This window comes from Schistocerca gregaria, chromosome 4, assembly GCF_023897955.1.
Source record: "Schistocerca gregaria isolate iqSchGreg1 chromosome 4, iqSchGreg1.2, whole genome shotgun sequence".
NCBI classification, from domain to species: Eukaryota; Metazoa; Arthropoda; class Insecta; order Orthoptera; family Acrididae; genus Schistocerca; species Schistocerca gregaria.
The window spans coordinates 435,683,865-435,707,846 of NC_064923.1; the positions used below are offsets into that span (position 1 = coordinate 435,683,865).

Below are 23,982 nucleotides of genomic sequence, written 5' to 3' on the forward strand. Positions count from 1 at the left end.
CAACTGTGAGACGCATGGAAAAATTGCCCTTGACACAGAATTGCAGCTCCAACTTTCCTCAGGCCCAATTCACACATAAATGGCGGGGCGCGGACGCCTGGCGGTGGTGAGTCAGGAACGTGGAACGGTCGGGACTTGAGCAATACACCTTGAAGTGACGCTCTCAGAGAGACACGAGACGGTCCTGAAAGTACGTACTGCCGTGTTACGATATGGGAACTATCAAAGACCTTCACTGTTTTCTAGCAAAGATGCCTTTGAGTAGCCTCTCCAGTTGAGCTCAATGACTCTAAATAACTCGAATCAGGGTAAACTGCTGCCCACTGAAATAATCCCTATGGTCAACAACGTGTTGACGATGGGTGTCACAATCGAATATCGCGGATTTTAAATGCGACCAGACGACCACACAGTTTTAGTTCTTCTGGAAACTCTTGACTCTGTATACTGCACTGCAAAGTGACAGATTTATGCCGGCCGCGGTGGTCTAGCGATTCTAGGCGCTCAGTCCGGAACCGCGCGACTACTACGGCCGCATTGTCGAATCCTGCCTCGGGCATGAATGTGTGAGATGTCCTTAGGTTGGTTAGGTTTAAGTAGTTCTAGGGGGCTGATGACCAGAGATTGTTGTGGTTGGCAGGAGAGCCAACCGTGTTCCTAAAGGTGGCCGAAATGCACGCGTTTTAGCTCACGCAGGCTGGCGTGAGGTTTGGAACATGGCAAGGGAATTAGAATTGAGAAAAACGGAAGTAGCTGGTGGAATACTTAACTTTAATCCATTAATGACGAACGTCGCTCTTCATGGTCCATAATTTACAATATCAATAGAAACTGATCATGGCGCCTTGCTAGGTCATAACAAATAACGTAGCTGAAGGCTATGCTAACTATCGTCTCGGCAAATGAGAGCGTAGAAGTCAGTGAACCATCGCTAGCAAAGTCGGCTATACAACTGGGACGAGTGCTAGGAAGTCTCTCTAGACCTGCCGTGTGGCGGCGCTCGGACTGCAATCACTGATAGTGGCGACACGCGGGTCCGGCGTATACTACCGGACCGCGGCCGATTTAAAGACGACCACCTAGCAAGTGTGGTGTCTGGCGGTGACACCACAGAGATGTTAAGTCCCATAGTGTTCAGACCCATTTGAACCATTTTTTTGACAGATTTATAGTGAAAACAGTCCATCCAGAAAAGACGTTACTCACGATCTACTTTCCTCCTAGTGCCACTAGTCAAGGAAAAACGATGTGGAAAGTAGGAGGAAAGTAATGACCAATTAAAATTTTGTGGTGAGTTTGGGTTATGACTTAGTCAGTGAAAGTTCCTTATTAGTATAATGTTGCCGATCCAACATCAATTTGTAACTAGCTGTCTTTTCAGTGGAGGTCAACTTCAACAGTTGCCTCCTGTGTGTACGCTAATTGAATATGCTCAGAGACAGCATTGAAATTCTTGACAACAGGAGTTCCTTGTATGCAGTAGATTCACGTAGTGCTGGTCAGCCCTGGTAGAGATGAACCCAGCTTCCTTGTCTTGTTGCAGTAACTTGTCAATGGAAAATAAAGTTGTTCCTTCTACATCTTGTTTTCTTCCTGTGGAAGAAACATAGGATCTTCACTTCCACTTCCTTTAGATGGTGTGGAGATGAGAGTTGCAACCTCATCAAGTACTTATCTAGAACATACTATTTAGACACGGAAAATATATCTTACTCCAATGAACGTTTGGGTATTAAAAGTGAAACGAAGCTGCCTCAGACAGAAAAATAACAACTAAAAATTAATCGAAAGCTAACTTATGTAAGAAGCATTGTGGAATAGAGTTGACCACAGTAAGAAAAGAAGCAGCTGTTAAACCAGGACAGAATACAGAAAACTATAGGTGAAAGTGGGGAGGAAGTGTAAAAAATTATTCAAGTTGGAAGGCAGGTGAAAGAAACTAGAAGTCGTAAATTTTACAGATGTAATCGTTAAAGGTGGCCAAGATTTATGTTAGGGATATATCACCTCTCACTAAACGAGACCAATGACATGTTATTGTGATTTCAATATTAATTTTTTCAGGAGACTGACCAAAAGTACTGTAGAAATGTTAATTAGGACTTACAGTGTAACTTCAGTTGTAAATTTCCCCATCAGAAATGTGCACGACTTTTGCATATCGATAGACAACTTTTTGTATGTGACAGCATAACCAATGAAGTCAGTGACCAGCAATTTTAAATGGATTATCAGACCACAATGGCTAAGTAGCCGCAACAGACATGAAAACTCTAAACCATGTTTAGGAACACTTCCAGAGCAGTCAATGAACTGACAACAGAACCCTTTAGAAAGAACCTGCAAGACATCAGCTGGAACGAAGTATATGAGGAAGTGGAGGTAAATTCCACATATAATCCATTTGGAAATAATTTTTTCTGTGTCTTTTCCCAACAAAAACCGTAAAACATGACACCAGTGGTGCATTAAAATAACCACAGAAAACAAAAAGCATTAAAGTATCGTGCAGTAGGAAGACAAAACTGTATCTGATGGTCAAGGTGATCACACGTATGCAATTCTTCTCACATTGTACAAGGTACTGCTCTCTATTGATAACAGTTATAAGAAATTCAGAAAGCTTGCATGCTGTATATGAGATTAACAATTGTGAAAATAATATCAAAACAATATGGACTGTAGAAGGGAAAGAGGGAGTCTATCAGAGCATAAGATGGCCTAGTTACTGATAGCAATATCCAAGTGGCTCATGACACTAACAATATATAACACACTTATTTGACAATCACAGTCTAAATGTAACTGAGAAACTCAGTACAACCATATTAACTGACTCCTCCATTGGTTCATGGTTGAACAACAAGCATTTCAGTAAGCTTTGCAGTATGTGAGACATACAGTGCCACAAGCATTCAAGTGATTCAAGATCAACTTTTCCAGAACAGCCTGGAAAATAATTAACTCTATTAAATGCAAATATTCTCAGTGTGTTAGTAACACATCAAGGAAAACATTAAAAGCTTTTTCTTCTGATATAGGCCTTATACTCAGCTATACATTTAATGCATCATTTTCTCAAGATATATCTCCAGGCAGACTAAAATATTCCATTTTAGACCCTTTCTAAGCAAAATAGTAGCACAGATATTAGTAACTACTGACTCATTTCATAATTAACATCTTCCTCGAAAGCTCTGAGAAAGCTTATGTATTTGAAAATGGTTGAGCATATCTGCAAATGAGTCAAAATTTGAGTTCCAAAACATGCCAACTACCATTTTACTGATAGTGTATTAATGCACTTGAATCACAACATTTCACCTACCAGGTTTTTTAATGAGCTGTCAAAGGCATTTTGTCTGAACTAATCATAAGCTTCCTTTAGAGAAGCTTAAATTTTATAGTTCTTGAAGTATAATGAGGAAGGACAGGAAGCAAAAGTTCACGTTAGCTCACCGAGCTCTCACGATCAAACTCCTTCTGAATGGGCACAAATTACTACTAGTATTCCATAAGGCTCAGTTCTGAGATCACTCCGACTCTTGCAGTATATACACGACCTTTTATATTAGACTGATAAAGCAGGATTGTTCTTTTTATTGATGATGAAAGCATCATAACTAAGCACAAAAAAGTTGCAGAAAGAAAATGGTCATGCCTTCAAAAATATTATTGACTGATTTGTAGTAATTGGTCTACAAATCATGGAAAATACAGTTCATTTGGTTACAGGATAAGGTATAACATTATCAATAGCGATCTGGCATGGGGTGAAGCAAATACATAAAAACTGATTATTTGAAACTCATTGGTGTACATACTGATCGAACTTGGACTTGGAAATCAAACATTATAGATATTTTCAAAAGTCTGGCATCAGAAACATTTACTCTACATATAACTACTAGCTTTGGTGATGAAAGGATCTGAAAATTAGTTTACATACTTCTTTAATTGATATTACTTGGAATAATTTTTTTGGACAGTTCCACAGATAGAAACTGCACAGAAATGTGCTGTAAGGATAATTTCCGATGTCAGTCCTTGAGCATCAAGTAGGCGACTGTTTAAAAATATTAGGCATACTACCCACACCCTAACAATTCATTTGTGCCTTTCACTGTGTTTACATGGGGCTATCAAAACCAGATTTCTTACACCGATTTCACAATACCACTTTTGGATGGCCATATAAACACTCCAAAACCGTTTCTGGAAATCCGTTTCCAGTTGCCTTTTCCACTTACAAGATCGATTTTCGATCGCTCGTAAACACACAACCTTTTCTGAAATGTGCTTGGGTTATCAGATTTTCAAAGTATTTTGCTAATATGTACGGAGTAACACACTGTGCAGTGAAGGAAAAGCAGAAATATTAGATTGAGTACAAGAGTGTCAACATCTAATATTTAAGCGCAGAGCAATAGCGATTGTGCTGACCAAATTGAAAGTGGAACAGCTGTTTTGCAGACGCCAGGTTTGACTGGGTTAGCAAATCCGATTCAGGCCTTCACATGTAAACACAAAGAAACAAACTGTTTCTCAAATTTTCGTCTTTCTGAAGATGTTTCCCATGTAAGTGTAGTGACTACGAAATTTGTTGTGAAGAAACAGATACTATTTGAAAATAATAGAAGTAGTCATAGATGTAACACTAGGAACAAAAATAGCCTTCAGATTAGCCGTAACCCGTTCGCATGCCGTGAGGGATATACTTACCACTAAAAGTATTTGCTTACAGGGTTTAATGGAATATGTGTTTCCGTTTCTGAACACCCATTGCACCTAGTGGCAGTCCGCTGCATCAACTGTAGTGTCTGTTTGCTGTGAAAAATAGCCATGAGGACCGTCTGAAGTGCATATCCCATCAAAAAGCGGTGTTATAATGATTCTTGGGAAGTATGGTTACTACCAAATTAGTTTCTGGAAGGCGTTTGGGAAGTACACTCCTGGAAATTGAAAAAAGAACACATTGACACCGGTGTGTCAGACCCACCATACTTGCACCGGACACTGCGAGAGGGCTGTACAAGCAATAATCACACGCACGGCACAGCGGACACACCAAGAACCGCGGTGTTGGCCGTCGAATGGCGCTAGCTGCGCAGCATTTGTGCACCGCCGCCGTCAGTGTCAGCCAGTTTGCAGTGGCATACGGAGCTCCATCGCAGTCTTTAACACTGGTAGCATGCCGCGACAGCGTGGACGTGAACCGTATGTGCAGTTGACGGACTTTGAGCGAGGGCATATAGTGGGCATGCGGGAGGCCGGGTGGACGTACCGCCGAATTGCTCAACACGTGGGGCGTGAGGTCTCCACAGTACATCGATGTTGTCGCCAGTGGTCGGCGGAAGGTGCACGTGCCCGTCGACTTGGGACCGGACCGCAGCGACGCACGGATGCACGCCAAGACCGTAGGATCCCACGCAGTGCCGTAGGGGACCGCACCGCCACTTCCCAGCAAATTAGGGACACTGTTGCTCCTGGGGTATCGGCGAGGACCGTTCGCAACCGTCTCCATGAAGCTGGGCTACGGTCCCGCACACCGTTAGGCCGTCTTCCGCTCACGCCCCAACATCGTGCAGCCCGCCTCCAGTGGTGTCGCGACAGGCGTGAATGGAGGAACGAATGGAGACGTGTCGTTTTCAGTGATGAGAGTCGCTTCTGCCTTGGTGCCAATGATGGTCGTATGCGTGTTTGGCGCCGTGCAGGTGAGCGCCACAATCAGGACTGCATACGACCGAGGCACACAGGCCCAACACCCGGCATCATGGTGTGGGGAGCTATCTCCTACACTGGCCGTACACCTCTGGTGATCGTCGAGGGGACACTGAATAGTGCACGGTACATCGAAACCGTCATCGAACCCATCGTTCCACCATTCCTAGACCGGCAAGGGAACTTGCTGCTCCAACAGGCCAATGCACGTCCGCATGTATCCCGTGCCACCCAACGTGCTCTAGAAGGTGTAAGTCAACTACCCTGGCCAGCAAGATCTCCGGATCTCTCCGCCATTGAGCATGTTTGGGACTGGATGAAGTGTCGTCTCATGCGGTCTGCACGTTTAGCACGAACGCTGATCCAACTGAGGCGCCAGGTAGAAATGGCATGGCAAGCCGTTCCACAGGACTACATCCAGCATCTCTACGATCGTCTCCATGGGAGAATATCAGCCTGCATTGCTGCGAAAGGTGGATATACACTGTACTAGTGCCGACATTGTGCATGCTCTGTTGCCTGTGTCTATGTGCCATGTGCCTGTGGTTCTGTCAGTGTGATCATGTGATGTATCTGACCCCAGGAATGTGTCAATAAAGTTTCCCCTTCCTGGGACAATGAATTCACGGTGTTCTTATTCCAATTTCCAGGAGTGTATATGTATAAACTATGTATCCTGCAATCAGAACATTTCTCTTCGGAAACATACTTACCACCACCTTAGGGGTATCCCAAAGCTTTTGGGAATACGTCTTACCTCACCTGTCTATGCCTGACATCTTCTGGTTTGTCGTAGGGCCACTACTCTTGTCGGAACACATTGCTTCATTTCTGCAATAGACATTATTGTGACCTGTATCAGCTTTTACCATTATTGTGTGATGAAGTTTCTAGGACTCTTTCCACATTGTCGCAAGTAAACTTTAATATCGGTAACAAATATTTTTAAATAAAAGAAAACACGAAATAAAAACAGAAAACACTATTCTTAATTTTTTTACGTGTGATGGCATCACATAATAGCACACAACAGGGAAGTAGAAAATCCATTTACCGCCATAGTTTTAAAACCTCTCAAAGATGCCGTGGCGATATGTGCATCACCGTAGATTTTGGTCCTAAATCAAAAAATATAGTCAGTTGACAACAATTCTAATAGGGTAGAAAAAAATTATCTTCGCTGAGTTGTTACAAAAACTGAGCCCCTGAAATGGTTAAGATTAACGTTATTATTAATATTAAAACAAAATGTCCAGCATGTAGCTAGCTTTTGAAAGACAAAATGTATCTTACGTCAAACCTTTCTTCCTTCGATTCCTTGGCGTTGACGTTTTGTTCCTCCCTTCCGTTTATATGTCTGAACGTCGCCATCAGAAATGCGTTGGAACGTTTTATGTTTTGCTTAGTTCCATGACGGCCAGGATGCGTCGCTGCAGCCAAAGCCAAGCACCTGGTCAAAACACATTTCTCGGGTGAGAACAGCGTCCAACTTGGGAACACAGCCACGATGTTCCGCCGTCTGTGGTCGGAATGACAGATTGTACACATGTTGGCTAAACTGTCAACTCGATTGCTAGGATGGAACTGCGGTAAGGCGGTTGATTTAAAATGTGTGTTAATATTTTATGCTTCTGTCTGTAATAAAGAGGACAATCATTAGTCAGATTTTACTACCTTTTTTTTATCTGCATCAACATTTTTGCGTGTAGCATTGATGGCTGAAATATCGAGATTCACGTCCATAAAACAGTTGCCTTTTGCTACTGAATGTTGACGATGACGAATAACATTTGCTCTTATTTACGTGATAATCATAAATGAAATCGCAACTGATGAAGAAAAGTTGCAGCTATTAACAATAAAAAACTAATAAAGAATATATGCACGTCTGTATTTGAAAAAGATAGTGTAACGGAAACGTGGAGTTGTCGATTCATCTACAAATATTATGAAATATTGTCCACCATTATTCACGGGGTATCTTCAAGAGAGAAGATAGATGCAACCCTATATCGCATTATTATTTCATGATCTGGGGTGCAGGTAAAGGCCATGGTAGAGCGCATTGCAAGCAGCGTCATGGAAACATACTTAGAGAATTCTTTCTCTAGCTACACATCTATTAAAATACTTATCATAATAGGTTCTTGCGTAAGATAAATACTAGAGAATAATTATAAAACTTTTAAAATTGTATTCTCTTGTTTGATTACTGATTGCATACGCGGACTTTGCACTGTTGGTAGACATGACTTCCGAATGTTGACTGTTTGTTTAGCGTCTGCAAATGTTTGTGAAATATAAATAATACAAAATTCATCAATTCCGACAGAAAACGGTGTTACACACTGTTCAGAACGATGTTAAAGAATAAGAGGACGCGTCATGAATTTGTGATGCTAATAATTTTGAAGGAATAGATAGGTTATGTGCGATGTCATATTCTGTGTACGTATGAAAATATTGTTTTAATCACCTGAAATGGAAGAAGTACTAACGAAGTGGGTGGACAAACAGATAAGTTTATTGGAATGCGAGCTTGCATTCGAACGACAAAGGGGAGACGCCGATGTAAGGAGGAGTACCTGCCCAGATAAGCCAGTGATTAAAGTTCTGGATGTGGTGTCTGTTACTCCTAGTAAAGGGCACTATATCATCGACTGTGAACTTAATGTATCGAGCCAAGAGAATTACCAATACTTCTCAACAGGTAATGAGCTAACATGTATCTCAGTTTGTACTGCACGAATTTGATAAGTGTGTGTGCGATTTTTTTCAGCTATTTCTTTTCGGACTGGATAAAGAAATCAATTTGCAACAGACAGCAGTTGCAAGAAATCATACAACCAGTCTCTAATTCGTATTTGTAATTTCGGAAGACCGATAACTTGTATTTCGATACGAGATTGTTGATGGACTTGTATTGAATATGAAGATTTGCCCTACGTATCGTGCAAAATTATGTAGAATAGGAATATATTATTATTTCTAACATTATTCCTGGCAAAAGCTTAGTATTTCCAATGCCCAAATAGCAACTGTTTCCAAATAACTCATTGACTCGAAACAGTTGTGATAAATGATTCATATCTAAATGTTAGCCCTTTAGCCCGATCACTATTTCGTCGTTTGGACCTGACATTCTAAAACTCAAAGTTTATTTATTTTTTGTGATCTTCTGTGGTACAGAAAATGAGTTTAATTTTCACAGTCATTTAAATTAGGGAGCATATGTAGTTAGATGGATTTCTGTTTGGGCCCGTTATTGAATCACTTGTCTGTCATCATAATTTAAGTTGTATATAGCTCCCACAAATGACCAAAAGAATGACAAATGCATCCATGCACTTTATCATGGCTGTATTTCCACTATTATTGTATATTTTTGGAAGTGATCTTTGAAAGTATTCACCTTGTAGGGAAAAAATGTTTTAAGTTTTTAAAAAACTTATACTTAGCTTTACACTCATCTATGTGTGACTAACTATTGCCCAAATTAATGGTGATTAATTATAGATCATTTGTTTTGTAACAGTATCTTTCACTTGTTATTCCAAAACCACAGTTTGTAGGGCACTGTGTTTTCTTGATATCCCTTACGGGTTATGTGCTTGCTCAATAAGTATACTTTATTAAAAATGGATTTATATAAATAGCATGAAAATATATGTCCATTTGTTATTGGTATGTATAATTTATGTTGTTCAGTCAACCACAACACAACAAATAAAGTGCTCTAGTAAGGTATGTAAGGGACCGTCATCCTTGTCCAGAGCAGAAGGCTAAAAGGTTGATATCCTGATAATGAGATTTTTGTCAGAATTTGGTGAAAAAACTATCAATAAAGGAGAGGTTACAGTCTAAAACTCTATGCTGATGCCCTCAGTTAATTTCTTCAGCTTTTCACTGTTTCTATTGGAATGAGGATGTAGACACTGAATCATCATGTGTCAAAATAGGATATAAAACGGTGGCCACAATGATACTATTCAAGAGGTATTCGTTGAATGCTGCCATTGGGTTTTGCGATCTCTTTTCGTTGCATTTTGTACAAGTCCATAGCAACACAGCCGTACTTTAATCATTGGTGGAGACTTTAATCATCCGACAATGAACTGTGAAAATTACAGTGTTGTCAGTGGTGGGCATGATAAGACATCCTGTGAAACCTAATTAAATGCCTTTTCTGAAAACTACCAAGAACGGATAATTAGGAACCCCACTCATGATGGAAATGTATTGGAGCTAATGGCAGCAAAAAGACTTAGCCTTTTTGAGGACGTCCACATAGAAACTGGTTTCAGTGACCATGACACAGTTGTGTCAACAATGATACCAAAGTACAAAGGACGAGTAAGACAAGCAGAAAAATATATATGTTCAGCAAACTAGACAAAAAATCATAATGCCGTATCTCAGTGAGGAACTTGAAACTATCAGCACAGGTTAGGAGCATGTAGAGGAATTCTGGCTCAAGTTTAAAAGAATAGTTGACCACTCACTGGATAGATATTAGGATAGTTCGTAATGGGCAGGAACCTCTGTGGTATACAGTCACTGTAACATAACCTCTAAAGAAACAGAGACTACTGCATAATAGCTGTAAAACAAAGCATAGGACCATAGATAGACAGATGCTGAATGAAACACATTTGACTGTCAAGAGAGCAATGTGTGACACTTCAATGACTACCGTAGTGGAATATTGTCACATGACATTTCACAAAATTTAAATAAATTCTGGTTGTATGTGAAGGCTGCTGGTGGTACCAAAGTTAGTGTCCAGTCCCTAGTAAAAGAGACAGGAGCTGAAAATGAGGGTAATAAAGCGAAAGTTGAAATATTTAATTCCAATTTCAAATGTTCCTTTACAAAGGAAAACCCAGGAGAATTGCCCCAACTTAATCCTTGTACCACTGAAAAGATGAATGCAGTGAGTATTAGTGTCAGTGGTGTTGAGAAAGAGCTGAAGTCATTGAAAATTGAACAAAATTCCATGCCCCGATGGAATCCCTGTCAGATTCTATACTGAATTTGCTGGTGAGTTATCCCCTCTTCTAGCTATAATCTATCGTAGATCTCTTGAACAAAAATGTGCCCAGTTCTTGAGAAAAGGCACTGGTAATGCCTGTCTACAAGAAGTGTAGTAGAAGTGAGCTACAAAACTACTGTCCAATATCTTTGACATTAATTTGTTTTTGAATCTTAGAACATATTCTGAGCTCAAACATATTGAGGTATCTCAAACAGAATGACCTGTTCTGTGCTGACCAGCATGTCTTTTGAAAACATCAATCATGTGTAACCCAACTCGCACTATCTCCATGACATAATGAAAGCTTTGGATCAAGGCAGCCACACAGATTTCTTGATTTCCAAAAAGCATTTGTGTCAATTCTGCACCTAAGCTTATTGTCAAAAGTACAATCATATGACTGGATTGAGGACTTTGGTAGGGAGAACACAGCATGTTATCTTGGATGGACAGTCCTCATTAGATGTAGAAGATGATTTTGCAAACAATATTAATAGTAAAATCAGCTTTTTTGCAGATGATGATGACGTTACCTGTAACGAAGTACTATTTTAGAGGAGCTGCATAAATATTCAGTCAGATATTGATAAGATTTCAACATAGTGCAGAGATTAGTAACTTTCTCTGAATGTTCAGAAATGTAAAATTATGCATTTCACAAAACAAAAAAAAGAGTGTCCCATGACCATAATGTCAGTGTGTCACTGTTTGAATTGGTCAACTCATATAAATTCTAGCATGTAACACTTTGTAATGATATGAAGTGGAATGATCACATAGGTTCAGTTGTAAGTAAAGCAGGTGGTAGACTTCGGTTTGTTGGCAGAATACTGGGGAAGAGCAATTGGTCTACAAAAGAGACTGCTTACAAATCATTTGTGGGACCCATCCTAGAATACTGCTCAAGTGTGTGGGACCGATACCAGATAAGACTAACATTGGATATTGAACTTATAGAGAGGAGGGCAGGACGAATGGTCACAGGTTTGTCTAATCCATGGGAGAGTGTCACTTAGATAATGAAGGAACTGAAAAGGCAGACTCTTGAAGACAGGCATAAATTATCCTGAGCAAGTCTATCATGAGGATAAAATTAGAATAATTACTTCACACACAGAGGCATTCAAACAGTCATTCTTCCCATGCTCCCTATGTGAATGGAACAGGAAGAAATCCTAATAACTGGCACAATGGAATGTGCCCTCTACCACGCACCTCATCGGTGTTTGCAGTGTATAGATATAGGTGTAGATGCATAAGAACTTGTCAATCACCTACAGCTTGTTATACAAACTCTACATTTTATAACAGGCAAAACTCCACTAGAACCTTACCAACAGCAGTAATAAGGATTTCCAGGCACCAATTCAGTAACTCACTGCCAAGCAAAGGATTGATTTTTACTTTGAGTGATTTTTGGTAGACCTATGCACATCGCACACTGGCCAATATCTTAAGTTGTGTTTAATATTACACAACACCAAACAAACATAGTTTGTAAATGATTGTAGAATTGGACAGTTTTTTCAACAGAGAACACTTTTCATCTGTCATGAGTTTTAATTGAATCTTCACCCAGCTGATGAGCTGCACATTGCAGTAACTAGATCTATGGATTTGAGAGTGACCTGTGACAAAGGCTGAAACAGGTTACGCTAATAAAACATACTAACTCACCCAGGTGTTGTCTTTCTTTATTATAATTACAAGTGGTCACAGTTCCCCAAGATGCCTTATCTTCAGTTTCAAAGAGCTTGGTGTGCATTTGTAGTTCAATCAGATTAGTCCCAATAGACAAAAGGCAATAAAAACATTTTCCAGTGCGAGTTTCAAACAGTTTTTCAGTGCCTTTTTATAGAGAGCAACAGTGAAACAGTGCTTTGAGGAAACATCTCTTAGTACTTAGAAAACACGCATTTTGTGTAGGTAGTGCTTCATATTCCGAGCGGAAAGCTTTACCAATGATAATAAATAAAGCTAGAATCTCCTCTTAAATGTAGTGTGGGTTTGGGCAAAACACAAGTTACAGGGTAGTTTTTCCACAGCTGTGGGCTGAAATGGAGGAGATCGAAGAAGATATGCAAAAGTACTGGACAAATCAATCTGGTACTACAGTTATAGAGTGATGATATGTATTTGATATGTGATGAGAGGTATTGAGGTGATGATTTAAGAAGGGGAAAATAAGCTGAAGATGTGAATTGAATTTGTGTTGAACAGGACATTGGGCTGGGATAGTTCATGCAGCAATGTTAGTTATAGTGCTGTGATTGTGTAATGGCTAGCATTACTGCCTAGTAAGCATGTAGACCCAGGTTCAAGTCCTGACCATAGCACAGATTTTAATTCATTTCTTCAGCTTCCATCATTATTGAAGTAAACAGTGTAGGAAAGTCACATTGTCTGTTTTCTTGCATCCAAGCTAAGAGAGCACGGGAATGACTGATATGATCAAACAACCAAATATTGCCCACAGATTTTCCACAATCATTCATTTGGATCGAATCATCTGGAGCTTTCATTATTTCTACCATGTTAAGCTACATCACTGCAGTGAAATGAAATGAATGATCATATGGAATTATTGGCCAGGAAGCCCTGCCTTGTGTACTTCAGCCACCTAGTGCAACTATCTTTATTTGATGCCACTTTGGCAACTTGCATGTCGATGATGATGATGATGATGATGATGATGTGGAATGGTGAGGACAATATAAACATCCAGCCCCTGAGAGGAGAAAATCTCCTAATGGATGAGAATTGAATGTGGGACATCAGGATTTAGAGGCAGTAATGCTAACCACTAGACTGCCAGCTGTGCACACAGTTGTAAAGACAGGACTAAGTTTTATTTTGTCTGAGGTAGAAATTTTTAATTCTTGGATCGGATATAGGCAGGAGAGAGATTCCTGCCAACCCACTTTACTTTGTTCCTTCCAATTTAAACAACACTCATCCAAGATTATGTTGATGTCTTGTAATGGTTTTTTAAATGGTAATAGGAGAGCATCAAGAGGTACTGGAGGGACTGTTTCAGGGAAAGTCCTTGATTAACTTTCAGTGTGATGTGAATATGACTGCGACTGCTTAGAGTACATTGTAAGACCTAGGTTTTGTGCCCAAAGCTAGGTCTGGTACTTTAATACAACTTGATGTCATCAGCATATAAGTGCTGGTTGCAAGAATGAAGCATATGTGAAATATCATTGGTATAGAGTGAAAAAAGATATCTGTTTTTGAGATAACTGTTGATGATGATGATGATGATGTTTGGTTTGTGGGGCACTCAACTGCGCAGTCATCAGTGGCCACACAAAGTCCGAATTTTTGCACAGTCCAGTTTTTTATACACAGCCCAATCTAGCCACCGTCACTGATGATGATGATGATGATTATTATTATTATTATTATTATTATTCTGCTGTTTTGTTTTTACGAGTAGCGTATCAAAATCAACAGTATCAAAACTTAATTGAAATTATTTTTTTTTTTTTTTTTTTTTTTTTTTTTTTTTTTTTTTTTTTTTTGTCCATGTCATGTTAGATCTCGTCAGTCACTTTGATGAATGTAGTTACTGTGCTGCGGTGTTTTCGGAAGCCTGATCGATACTTGTCATGGATGTAAGTTTTAAGGAAATTCATCAGCTGTTCATGAGCATGCTGATTGGCTTGTAGTTGCTGTAGTGTTTAGGTTATTATTCTAAGATGTTTATAAGGACTAGAATAATGATATTGACAAGATCGGAATCATACCTACACTAATTCCATGTTTACCTACCAAAGAGATTGTCACGATTGCTTTCATCATTGAACATGAAGAAACAAGTTATATGAAAACCATGTCTGTTGGGAATGTGGTATCTCATGGCTGATGATAATGTACAAAATTGTCGAGGCTTTCATGGCAGCATGTCGGCATATTACTTGTTGGGTTCTGTCTTGTGGTCTTCAGATGAGATTTGACAATTTTCCTGATACTGATAATAATTTGTTGCAGCTCAGGAGCTGGCAGCTGCTGTGAAAGGATTGTTTAATTTATCTGCAGAGACTTGAAAATGAGCATCATATTTTACCTTTCATGTGCTAAAAATGCACACTTTCTTCCACGGTGTGGTAGGACTCAACAGGCTGCATTGAAGAAAGTAGCCATGCTTGATTTTGGGGTTGAGCACATTTTCTTTTGTACTGTTCCACAGCTTCCTGTGTATTTCATATAGTTCCAGTGTTGGATTTCACTTGAATCTCATATGTGCAGAATACTGTTTATTTAGTATCTAGTGTAATTCTGTAGTCAGTCAAGGAGAAGGAATTTTCTTTATTTTGACAGAATGTTTTGAGGCATGTTTTATATACAATGTAGTAAGCCTGTGACAGAATTCCTGCACTTTGCCATCCAATGTCTGCTCATTGTTCTAGTCTGCCATAGATTACTTCTAGGCCTATTGAAATCTTCTGGTTAGATACGTGTATTGTGAGAAACAAGAACTCTGGTGTTCTTCCATCAGCTGCATCTGATGTATTCAGTATGTTATGGTTTAGATCGTAGTGTTGGGGATAAATATCTATAATTTGCTTAGCCATATTCAGTAACACCTCTTGCAACTTCCCAGAACATTTCCTGCCAATATCGTCAGAATTTTTAGTATAATTTAAAAAAATAAATTTAAGATGTTCAAAGTCTTACAACCTTAGGGTACTCTTTTTATGCTGTTTGCATCATATGTCTTTACTTGTACAAGCAGTAACTATGATTGCTCATGTCTGTCTGTTGGAGGACATATTTGGTCTGGTTGTTAGATATTGCTTTCTTTCTTAGACTGCTGATCTTCATCTTTTTAACTGACACACTTAAGTAATTTTGACTTGTATGTCCCCAGGTGATATTGTTGGGTTTGTTGAAGGCTCAAAAACGATAGTTTTGTCTGGAATTATAGCAGATTTTACAGCTCCTCACATTTCAGTCAGTGTCAATAATGACCCATCAAACATAGTACTGCAGGAAGAAAAGAAATTTTCCATAATAAAATTAACAAGTGATGTTACCTTCAAACGCATGAAAAAGTAAGTACTTACATTCAGGTGAGGAGCCCAATCTATTATTCTATCTTTTAGAACATCCTGGAAACCTCTATACAGGAACACTAAATGTGGATGCTTGAAGAGGAGGAAATTGGTTGTGTAAAACTAAAACGAAACAGCATTGTTTTGCAGAGTTTTAATGAGGATATAAGACTGTGTGTGAAGAATACTGCATTTGAACTGGAGGGGTTTCACATTTATAAATTACTCAAAAACGTCTTTCACCTCCCTCTTGAGGTCCACATTTTGTGTTGTTTTGTTTGGTAACCCTGTTTCTCAACACTCCTTTGACCACAGAAAATTTGTTACATCTAATTTAAAGGTATATTTACATTTCTTATTGGAGTTCAGTAGTGAGTTCTGTGTCTCCAGTCACGAATGTGACAGTGCAGCTTGTGCACACTATTCAGCAGTCAGTTTGCTTTGAATGATCATTTTGAGATAGGACAATGTGCACGGCAGGAAGAATTGTCAGCCTGGGAAATAGCTTGCTGAATTGATGTGTACCACAGTGGCATCGTTCCAGCATTCATCTACTGTCATGAGATACAAGACCTTGAGCTTTTGTATGTCCAGCCTTCTGCAGGAGTTGACAGTTGATGATTGGAGCGCTGACACATTATCTGTGTATCCAGTAATGCTGGCAACTGATGTTTTATGCATGGGTTATCATATCAACCTGTACCATATCAAAAACAGCCTGAAGATGACGCACTGAAGTGTTGAAACTGGTAGCGACAAAATAAAATAAAATCATAAGGCTGGCTGTAGGTGTTTTTATTTTACGCAACAAAACATTGATGTTTTGACTTTTAATGATCATCAGTTGTCCTCAGCCTCAGCTAACGTCTGCTACCTATGAATTATGGCTCATCAATCCTGCAAGGTGAATGGAACAGTGTTGGATGCTGCCGTTTTGGAGGCATTTTGGAGAGCTGTGTTAATCCAGACATTTCTACAACTATCAATTTGAACTCAAGACATCCATTATAAACAATCGCACAAACCCGTCTAGCATCATTTTGGGCAAAGAAAATGGGTAAGAAAACAACTAGAGTGAAATTGGGATCAGTAGTTTCAAATTCTCTTCATTGATGAGTGCAAGTTTTGTCTGTTATCTGATGATTGTCTTAAGGGAGCTCAAGTATCCATGTTCACCTCAGGCATGCAGCCCCCAGACACAACAGGTAGGTGTGCCTGTCATGGCTGTTAGCATGTCTGGATATTGGCCACTTCTCATTGCTACAGGGTGTTTCAAAAATGACCGGTATATTTGAAACGGCAATACAAACTAAACGAGCAGCGATAGAAATACACCGTTTGTTGCAATATGCTTGGGACAACAGTACATTTTCAGGCAGACAAACTTTCGAAATTACCGTAGTTACAATTTTCAACAACAGATGGCGCTGCTGTCTGGGAAACTCTATAGTACGATATTTTCCACATATCCACCATGCGTAGCAATAATATGGCGTAGTCTCTGAATGAAATTACCCGAAACCTTTGACAACCTGTCTGGCGGAATGGCTTCACATGCAGATGAGATGTACTGTTTCAGCTGTTCAATTGTTTCTGGATTCTGGCGGTACACCTGGTCTTTCAAGTGTCCCCACAGAAAGAAGTCACAGGGGTTCATGTCTGGCGAATAGGGAGGCCAATCCACGCCGCCTCCTCTATGTTTCGGATAGCCCAAAGCAATCACACGATCATCGAAATATTCATTCAGGAAATTAAAGACGTCGGCCGTGCGATGTGGCCAGGCACCATCTTGCATAAACCACAAGGTGTTCGCAGTGTCATCTAAGGCACTTTGTACCGCCACAAATTCACGAAGAATGTCCAGATAGCGTGATGCAGTACTCGTTTCGGATCTGAAAAATGGGCCAATGATTCCTTTGGAAGAAATGGTGGCCCAGACCAGTACTTTTTGAGGATGCAGGGACGATGGAACTGCAACATGGGGCTTTTCGGTTCCCCATATGCGCCAGTTCTGTTTATAGACGAAGCCGTCCAGGTAAAAATAAGCTTCGTCAGTAAACCAAATGCTGCCCACATGCATATCGCCGTCATCTATCCTGTGCACTATATCATTAGTAAATGTCTCTCGTGCAGCAATGGTAGCGGCGCTGAGGGATTGCCGCATTTGAATTTTGTATGGATAGAGGTGTAAATTCTGGCGCATGAGACGATACGTGGACGTTGGCATCATTTGGACCGCAGCTGCAACATGGCGAATGGAAACCCGAGGCCGCTGTTGGATCACCTGCTGCACTAGCTGCGCGTTGCCCTCTGTGGTTCCCGTACGCGGTCGCCCTACCTTTCCAGCATGTTCATCCGTCACGTTCCCAGTCCGTTGAAATTTTTCAAACAGATCCTTTATTGTATCGCTTTTCGGTCCTTTGGTTACATTAAACCTCCGTTGAAAACTTCGTCTTGTTGCAACAACGCTGTGTTCTAGGCGGTGGAATTCCAACACCAGAAAAATCCTCTGTTCTAAGGAATAAACCAAGTTGTCTACAGCACACTTGCACATTGTGAACAGCACACGCTTACAGCAGAAAGACGAACGTGCAGAATGGCGCACCCTCAGACTGCGTTGTCTTCTATATCTTTCACATCACTTGCAGTGCCATCTGTTGTTGAAAATTGTAACTACTGTAATTTCGAAAGTTTGTACGCCTGAAAATGTACTGTTGTCCCAAGCATACTGCAACAAACGGTGTATTTCTATCGCTGCTCGTTTAGTTTTTATTGCTGTTTCAAATATACCGGTCATTTTCTAAACACCCTGTATTTGGTGGGACGTAAGGGCTCTGCAGTACCTAGACACAGTCCCAACATATACGTCATCCATCCCTACAGACGGCATCTTTCAAATTGATAATGCATGAACACACTGAACTCACATCTTGAACACCCTCCTTCAGGAGGCACCATCATGGGACCAGTTCAAAGCTGCATTGCATCTTCACAGGAGCCTGTGTCACACATTAGATGACCTCAGAATGGCTGCCATCAAAAAATGGGACAGGCTTGAGCACGAATGATTTGTCCACTTTATGGACACATGCCAAGGAAGTCCTAAGAATGTCACAGAGAATAGGTTCCCAAGCATGTCACAGAGAATAGGGTGGAGCAACTTAGTACTGAAAGTTACCCAGCAGTAGATTTTGATTTTATAGCTTACTCTTTCATTCCCTGTTCCTTTTAAATTTAAGTTCACACGTATTTTCAGACATGTAGGTGGTGGAAAACAATTTTTATAACAACAAAAATAATCAGTTTTTGACAATATAACTGGATGGATAAAACAATATACTCACCAAGTGGCTGCAGGAGAACACACAAATAAAAGAAAGTTTTTCATTTAAAAGCTTTCGGAGCCAGTGGCTCCTTCTTCAGCAGAAGGGCTGAAAGGTCTTACAGTTATACTGGAATATTTTGGGGAATAACATCCTTTCAAACTCAGTCCCAGGCTGTTGTTCACTATGTAATGATTTCCCTATTCACTCCACATAATTTACTGTCTACTTTTGATTTCAAATGATGACTATGTAGTGCAAAGTATGACGTATTTATACCATTATATTAGAAGTATTTGAAATTGAATTTCTGTGAAAGATTTATAACAGTACAAATCATAGTTTTAAAATTTGAATGGCAAAACTGACTTACAGTTGCACTAAAAGAAAATTTAGTAAAAACAAAAAAAAAAAAAAAAAAAAACAAAAAAAACACTAACAAATTAGGAGACAGACTTTTTGATCATATTGACCTTCACAGAGCAAAATGTTAATACTATATATCATCTTCCTTTCTGTATGTGGGTCCCTCTCATCCTGAGATGTTGGTGACATGCCCATACTTTTAATCTTCCGCAATTCGTCCCTCTCTCCACTCCTCAAGAAAGGGACTGTTAGTTCTGGAAGGTAGGAAGTGTGTCACTTTTATATATATGTATTGAAAGTTTTACACATTTTGACTCTTGAAGATAAGTACTGGCCAGAAATTCTGTCTCGTAATTTAAAAGTGAGTCATATCATTTTGTGAAGCAAATAAGATCAGTTTTCTAACCAAATTCTGAAAAAGAAACAAGTATTCACAGTAAAAACACCAGGAAAATAAGAAAATCAAATTTCATGTTATTGAAACTTAGTAAAATGTACTTCATGGAAAAAGGTGAGAAAGATGTGCACTTAATTTTACCACATGTTGTGATTGTTGACTAACTATTGCTGTTGTAGTTAAGTACAATAGATAAAACTTTCCATTTATCCCTGTGCATTTATTTAGATAACCAAATCTTTTTTTTATTTACATAGCTTCACTCTTTCAGTGACTATGTTTTTTTAGTCTCATTCAGTATTGATTGCCAAATTAGAGAGGATATAAAATATAGACTGGTAATGGCATGAAAAGTGTTTCTGAAAATGAGAAACTTAATAACATTGAATGTAAATTTAAGTGTTAGGAAGCCCTTTCTTAAGATACTTTTCTGGCCTGTGTAGCCTTGTACAGAAGAGGAATGTGGACAAGGAACATACCAAGAGAATACAAGCTTTTGAAATGTGTTGTTACAGAAGAATGCTTAAGATTGAATGGGTAGGTCATGTAATGAATGAGGAAGTATTGAATAGAATTGAGGAGAGAAGAAATTTGTGGCATAACTTGATTAAAAGAAGGGATCAGTTGTTAGGACATATCCTGAGGGACAAGGGAATGACCAGTTTAGTATTTGAGGTAAAAAAAATGTAGAGACATACCAAGAATGAGAGCAGTAAGTAGGTTCAAATGTATGTAGGATGATGCGGTAGTTAATTGAAGATGAAGAGGTTTGCACAGGATAGGGTAGCATGGAGAGCTGCATCAAACCAGTCTTCGGAGTGAAGACCATGACAGCATATAAGGGGTGATCAAAAACCTTCTGCTTGAGGGCATTGCTGCAGTGTATATGCAATGTAATGCTTCTTTGATGCAGGTATATAAGTACTGCCATGTAGGTATTGGATTAGTGTGGCATTTGTGTCTTTCCAGTATGCGTGCATTAAATGCAGAAATGTGAACTGTGGTGATGATATTACCAAATGCACCCAAAGCGGGACCAATGTGCTGTTAATCTTTTTGTGGTTGCCAAAGGACAGACACTGGTAGTCATCCATTGGAGAATGAAGAATGTGTATGGGGCAGCATGTCTGTCAAAAACTACCATTGTGGAATGTAGTGCCAAGTTCCGTGGTGGTCGCTATTCAGCACAAGATGCCAGTTGATCTGAGAGTCCAGCCTCATCCATTACGGACAACAAGAAGTGGTAGACACCCAAGTACCCACCATATGGTCCTGTCTCTCATCATGTGATTATCACACTTTTGCTCCCGAAAAAGAGGCCTTGAAGGGTCGATGAGTCCTGTCAGATGAGGATGTGTAGCAGGCAGTTATGGATTTCTTCATGCAGCGGGACACTGTGTTTTACCATATGGGTATCTCGAACCTGGTGCATCAGTAAGATGATTTCCTCTGTGCTCATGATGATATTACTTGATAAGCATACTGATTCTGGACTGTACAGCCTTTGAACAGAAACTTTTTGATTGCTCTTATAGTACAATGTTGTAGAAGAATAGAGAACTTTGCTTTGTGTAAGCCTAGTTGCATTCCATTAACTAGTAGCTCCACAGTCTAAGAAATTTGTATTGTTTTTTGTTATTTTAGAAAAGTTGTGAGGTTAATTAACATGTTTGACAAAATATTTCAGTGCTCTCCAGTATTTAAAATCACCTTCTGGATCTCCAGGAGATGCATTGATTCCATTATTGTTTGGTAATGCTCAACCTGTAGAAGTACCTGTGCCACCATCTCTCCTGAAGGATGGTGAGATTGATTTTATCAGTGGTAAGCTTTTATATAAATCATACACTTCTTTGCCATATTCTTTATAAAGATACTGTAAAGAACAATGAACACAAAACTAAAATCAAGTTAAAGTAAGTTTAACAAATGCTTTGTTTACTCTATTTTTTGTGTGCATTTTAGAAAAAAATATTATTAATAAATGTTAAGACTGCGAAAGATGAAGCTGTTGAGAACAGGAGGGGGGAGAGCCTTTAATTATAGCTTAGTGAGCATTAGGGTTACCAAGCAGGATATATCCATTGTTCATTCCAGATGTTCATGCCATGCAGCTGTTAGTAATCGTAATGTATGTTGATGGAGCACTTTGTGCTAAACACACTCATAAAATCACACTGCAAACAGTGTGATGGGTCAAAGTTTGTTACCATTTCAGCTACGTATGTAATAGATGCCACAGAGACTGCCTGTCAGATAATGTTGATTGGTGACTTGGAGACAGTGCTGACTGGTGATCAGGATACGAACTGTTCACCTTGATTCCAGGTTCTGAGATTCAGAAGTTCTCATCCGTGGACTGAGACTACTCCTAGTATAGCTCAGCTGAGGCATTGCATGGGTCGTATATATTCAGTGTGCTATCAGAAAGCAGCAGCAACCCCATAAACATTGAAAGTGAACAACCGACCCAGCGTGAAGATAAAAACATTGTAAGGAGCTGCAGAAACATCGCCAACAGCTAGAAACAGTGAACAAAGAAACACAATGCGCTTTTTCTAGTGGACAGCCACAGAAGAAAGCTAGCAAATATTCTACAGGATGTGAATACGGATCTTCGTGCAACTGGCATCGTAAAACCTGGCGCGAGGACAGAAAATATTGTTGAAGGCATCTCAGAACACAAGAATACAACAAGGGACAGTGACTTTGTTGTTTGTATGACTGGTGCAAATGATGTAGCACATAATGAAGCCAAAAAGTGTATAACAGGTTTGAAATTTTTTTTAGATGTAAGTAATGTGGAAAACACTATTATTGTGACGATACCTCATAGACATGACTTGATCTATAATTCATGTATTAACAAAGAGATCCGTAAAACAAATATTAAAATCAAACAACTATGTTCCATTTATGCTAAATGTAATGTAGTGGATATTAGTAGACTTGAAAGAAATTTGCACACTGAACATGGTGAGCATCTAAATTACCGTGGGAAAACATTTCTGTGTCAGGAGATTAACAAAGTCGTAAATGAAATACAAGCACACAGCAGACTTGTCTTAAAAGACAGTCCCACAGAGAATGACTGTACACCTCCCTTTTTTTTTTTTTTTTTTTTTTTTTTTTCATGTAGCGAAAATAAATGAATACAGAAGGTTCTGTGAAAGTAGAATACCATTGTGTAGCAGTGACAGTTTCTTCCTCCTTCATATAAATGTACAATCTCTTAGGTGTAAAATCAATGAATTACAATACTGGCTCGATAAAATCAACTGCAGTGTTCTATGCATCAATGAACACTGGATGAAAGACACTGAAATAGACTTGTGTGTTCCTCTTGGATATTTGTTAGTTACAAGCTACTGCAGAAAAAGTATTACACATGGTGGGGTCTCAATATATGTCAAAAGTGACCTTGAATTGCATTACTCAGTTATAGACCTTAGTAGAATATGCCTTGAAGCTACAATAGAAGTAGCCGGTGTGGTAATGCATGAACAGAAAACTGTAATTGTCTCAATCTATCGAATCCCAGGCTCTGATAAGATAGTATTTATAGAAAAAATTAATACTTTAATATTGTTGTTGTCAAAATATAAACAGCATAGAATTGTAATTGTAGGTGATTGTAACATAGATATAAGGGCAAAGAGAAAAAATGTAATTCATATGATTAACACTCTGAAGTCATTAAACTATTACTGTCTCAATGAAAAACCCACTAGACTGAAAGCATGCCTTGATAACATAATTAGCAATGTACAAAGAGACTCCATACAATGTGATGTAATAGAATTAGGAATATCAGATCATGCAGGGCTATGGCTTCAAATAGAAAAGATAGCCTTCAGTTCTACAGAGAGAGAAGTGACATATAGAATTCTAGGTGAATCCAATGTAAACAAAATGATAAACCAGTTAAAAGAAATGGATTGGACTCATGTAATGGATAACAAGAAAACGATTAATAAATGTTTTTCCATTTTCCTGACAGAGATCAAGCATATAGTAGAAATGACATGCCCCTTGGTAACCGAAAGGTACCAGAGTAATATTACTCATAAGCAACAAAAT

General features: G+C 39.2%; 1 protein-coding gene across 2 annotated transcripts in view; it reads left to right on the forward strand.

The window, feature by feature from the left end:
- The first annotated feature begins 7,041 nt into the window (after window positions 1-7,041).
- The window catches only part of LOC126365772 (DNA-binding protein SMUBP-2-like), a 54,401-nt gene continuing 37,460 nt past the window's right edge, over window positions 7,042-23,982 (forward strand). Inside the window, exons 1-3 of one of the 2 annotated variants that reach the window (XM_050008296.1) lie at window positions 7,042-7,310; window positions 15,633-15,816; window positions 21,590-21,726. In XM_050008296.1, the coding sequence (XP_049864253.1) occupies window positions 7,268-7,310; window positions 15,633-15,816; window positions 21,590-21,726 (364 nt within the window). In that variant the 5' untranslated portion in view covers window positions 7,042-7,267. Of the gene's footprint in view, window positions 7,311-7,689; window positions 8,432-15,632; window positions 15,817-21,589; window positions 21,727-23,982 lie in introns of those variants that run through there. The other variant, XM_050008295.1, reaches the window with a different exon arrangement.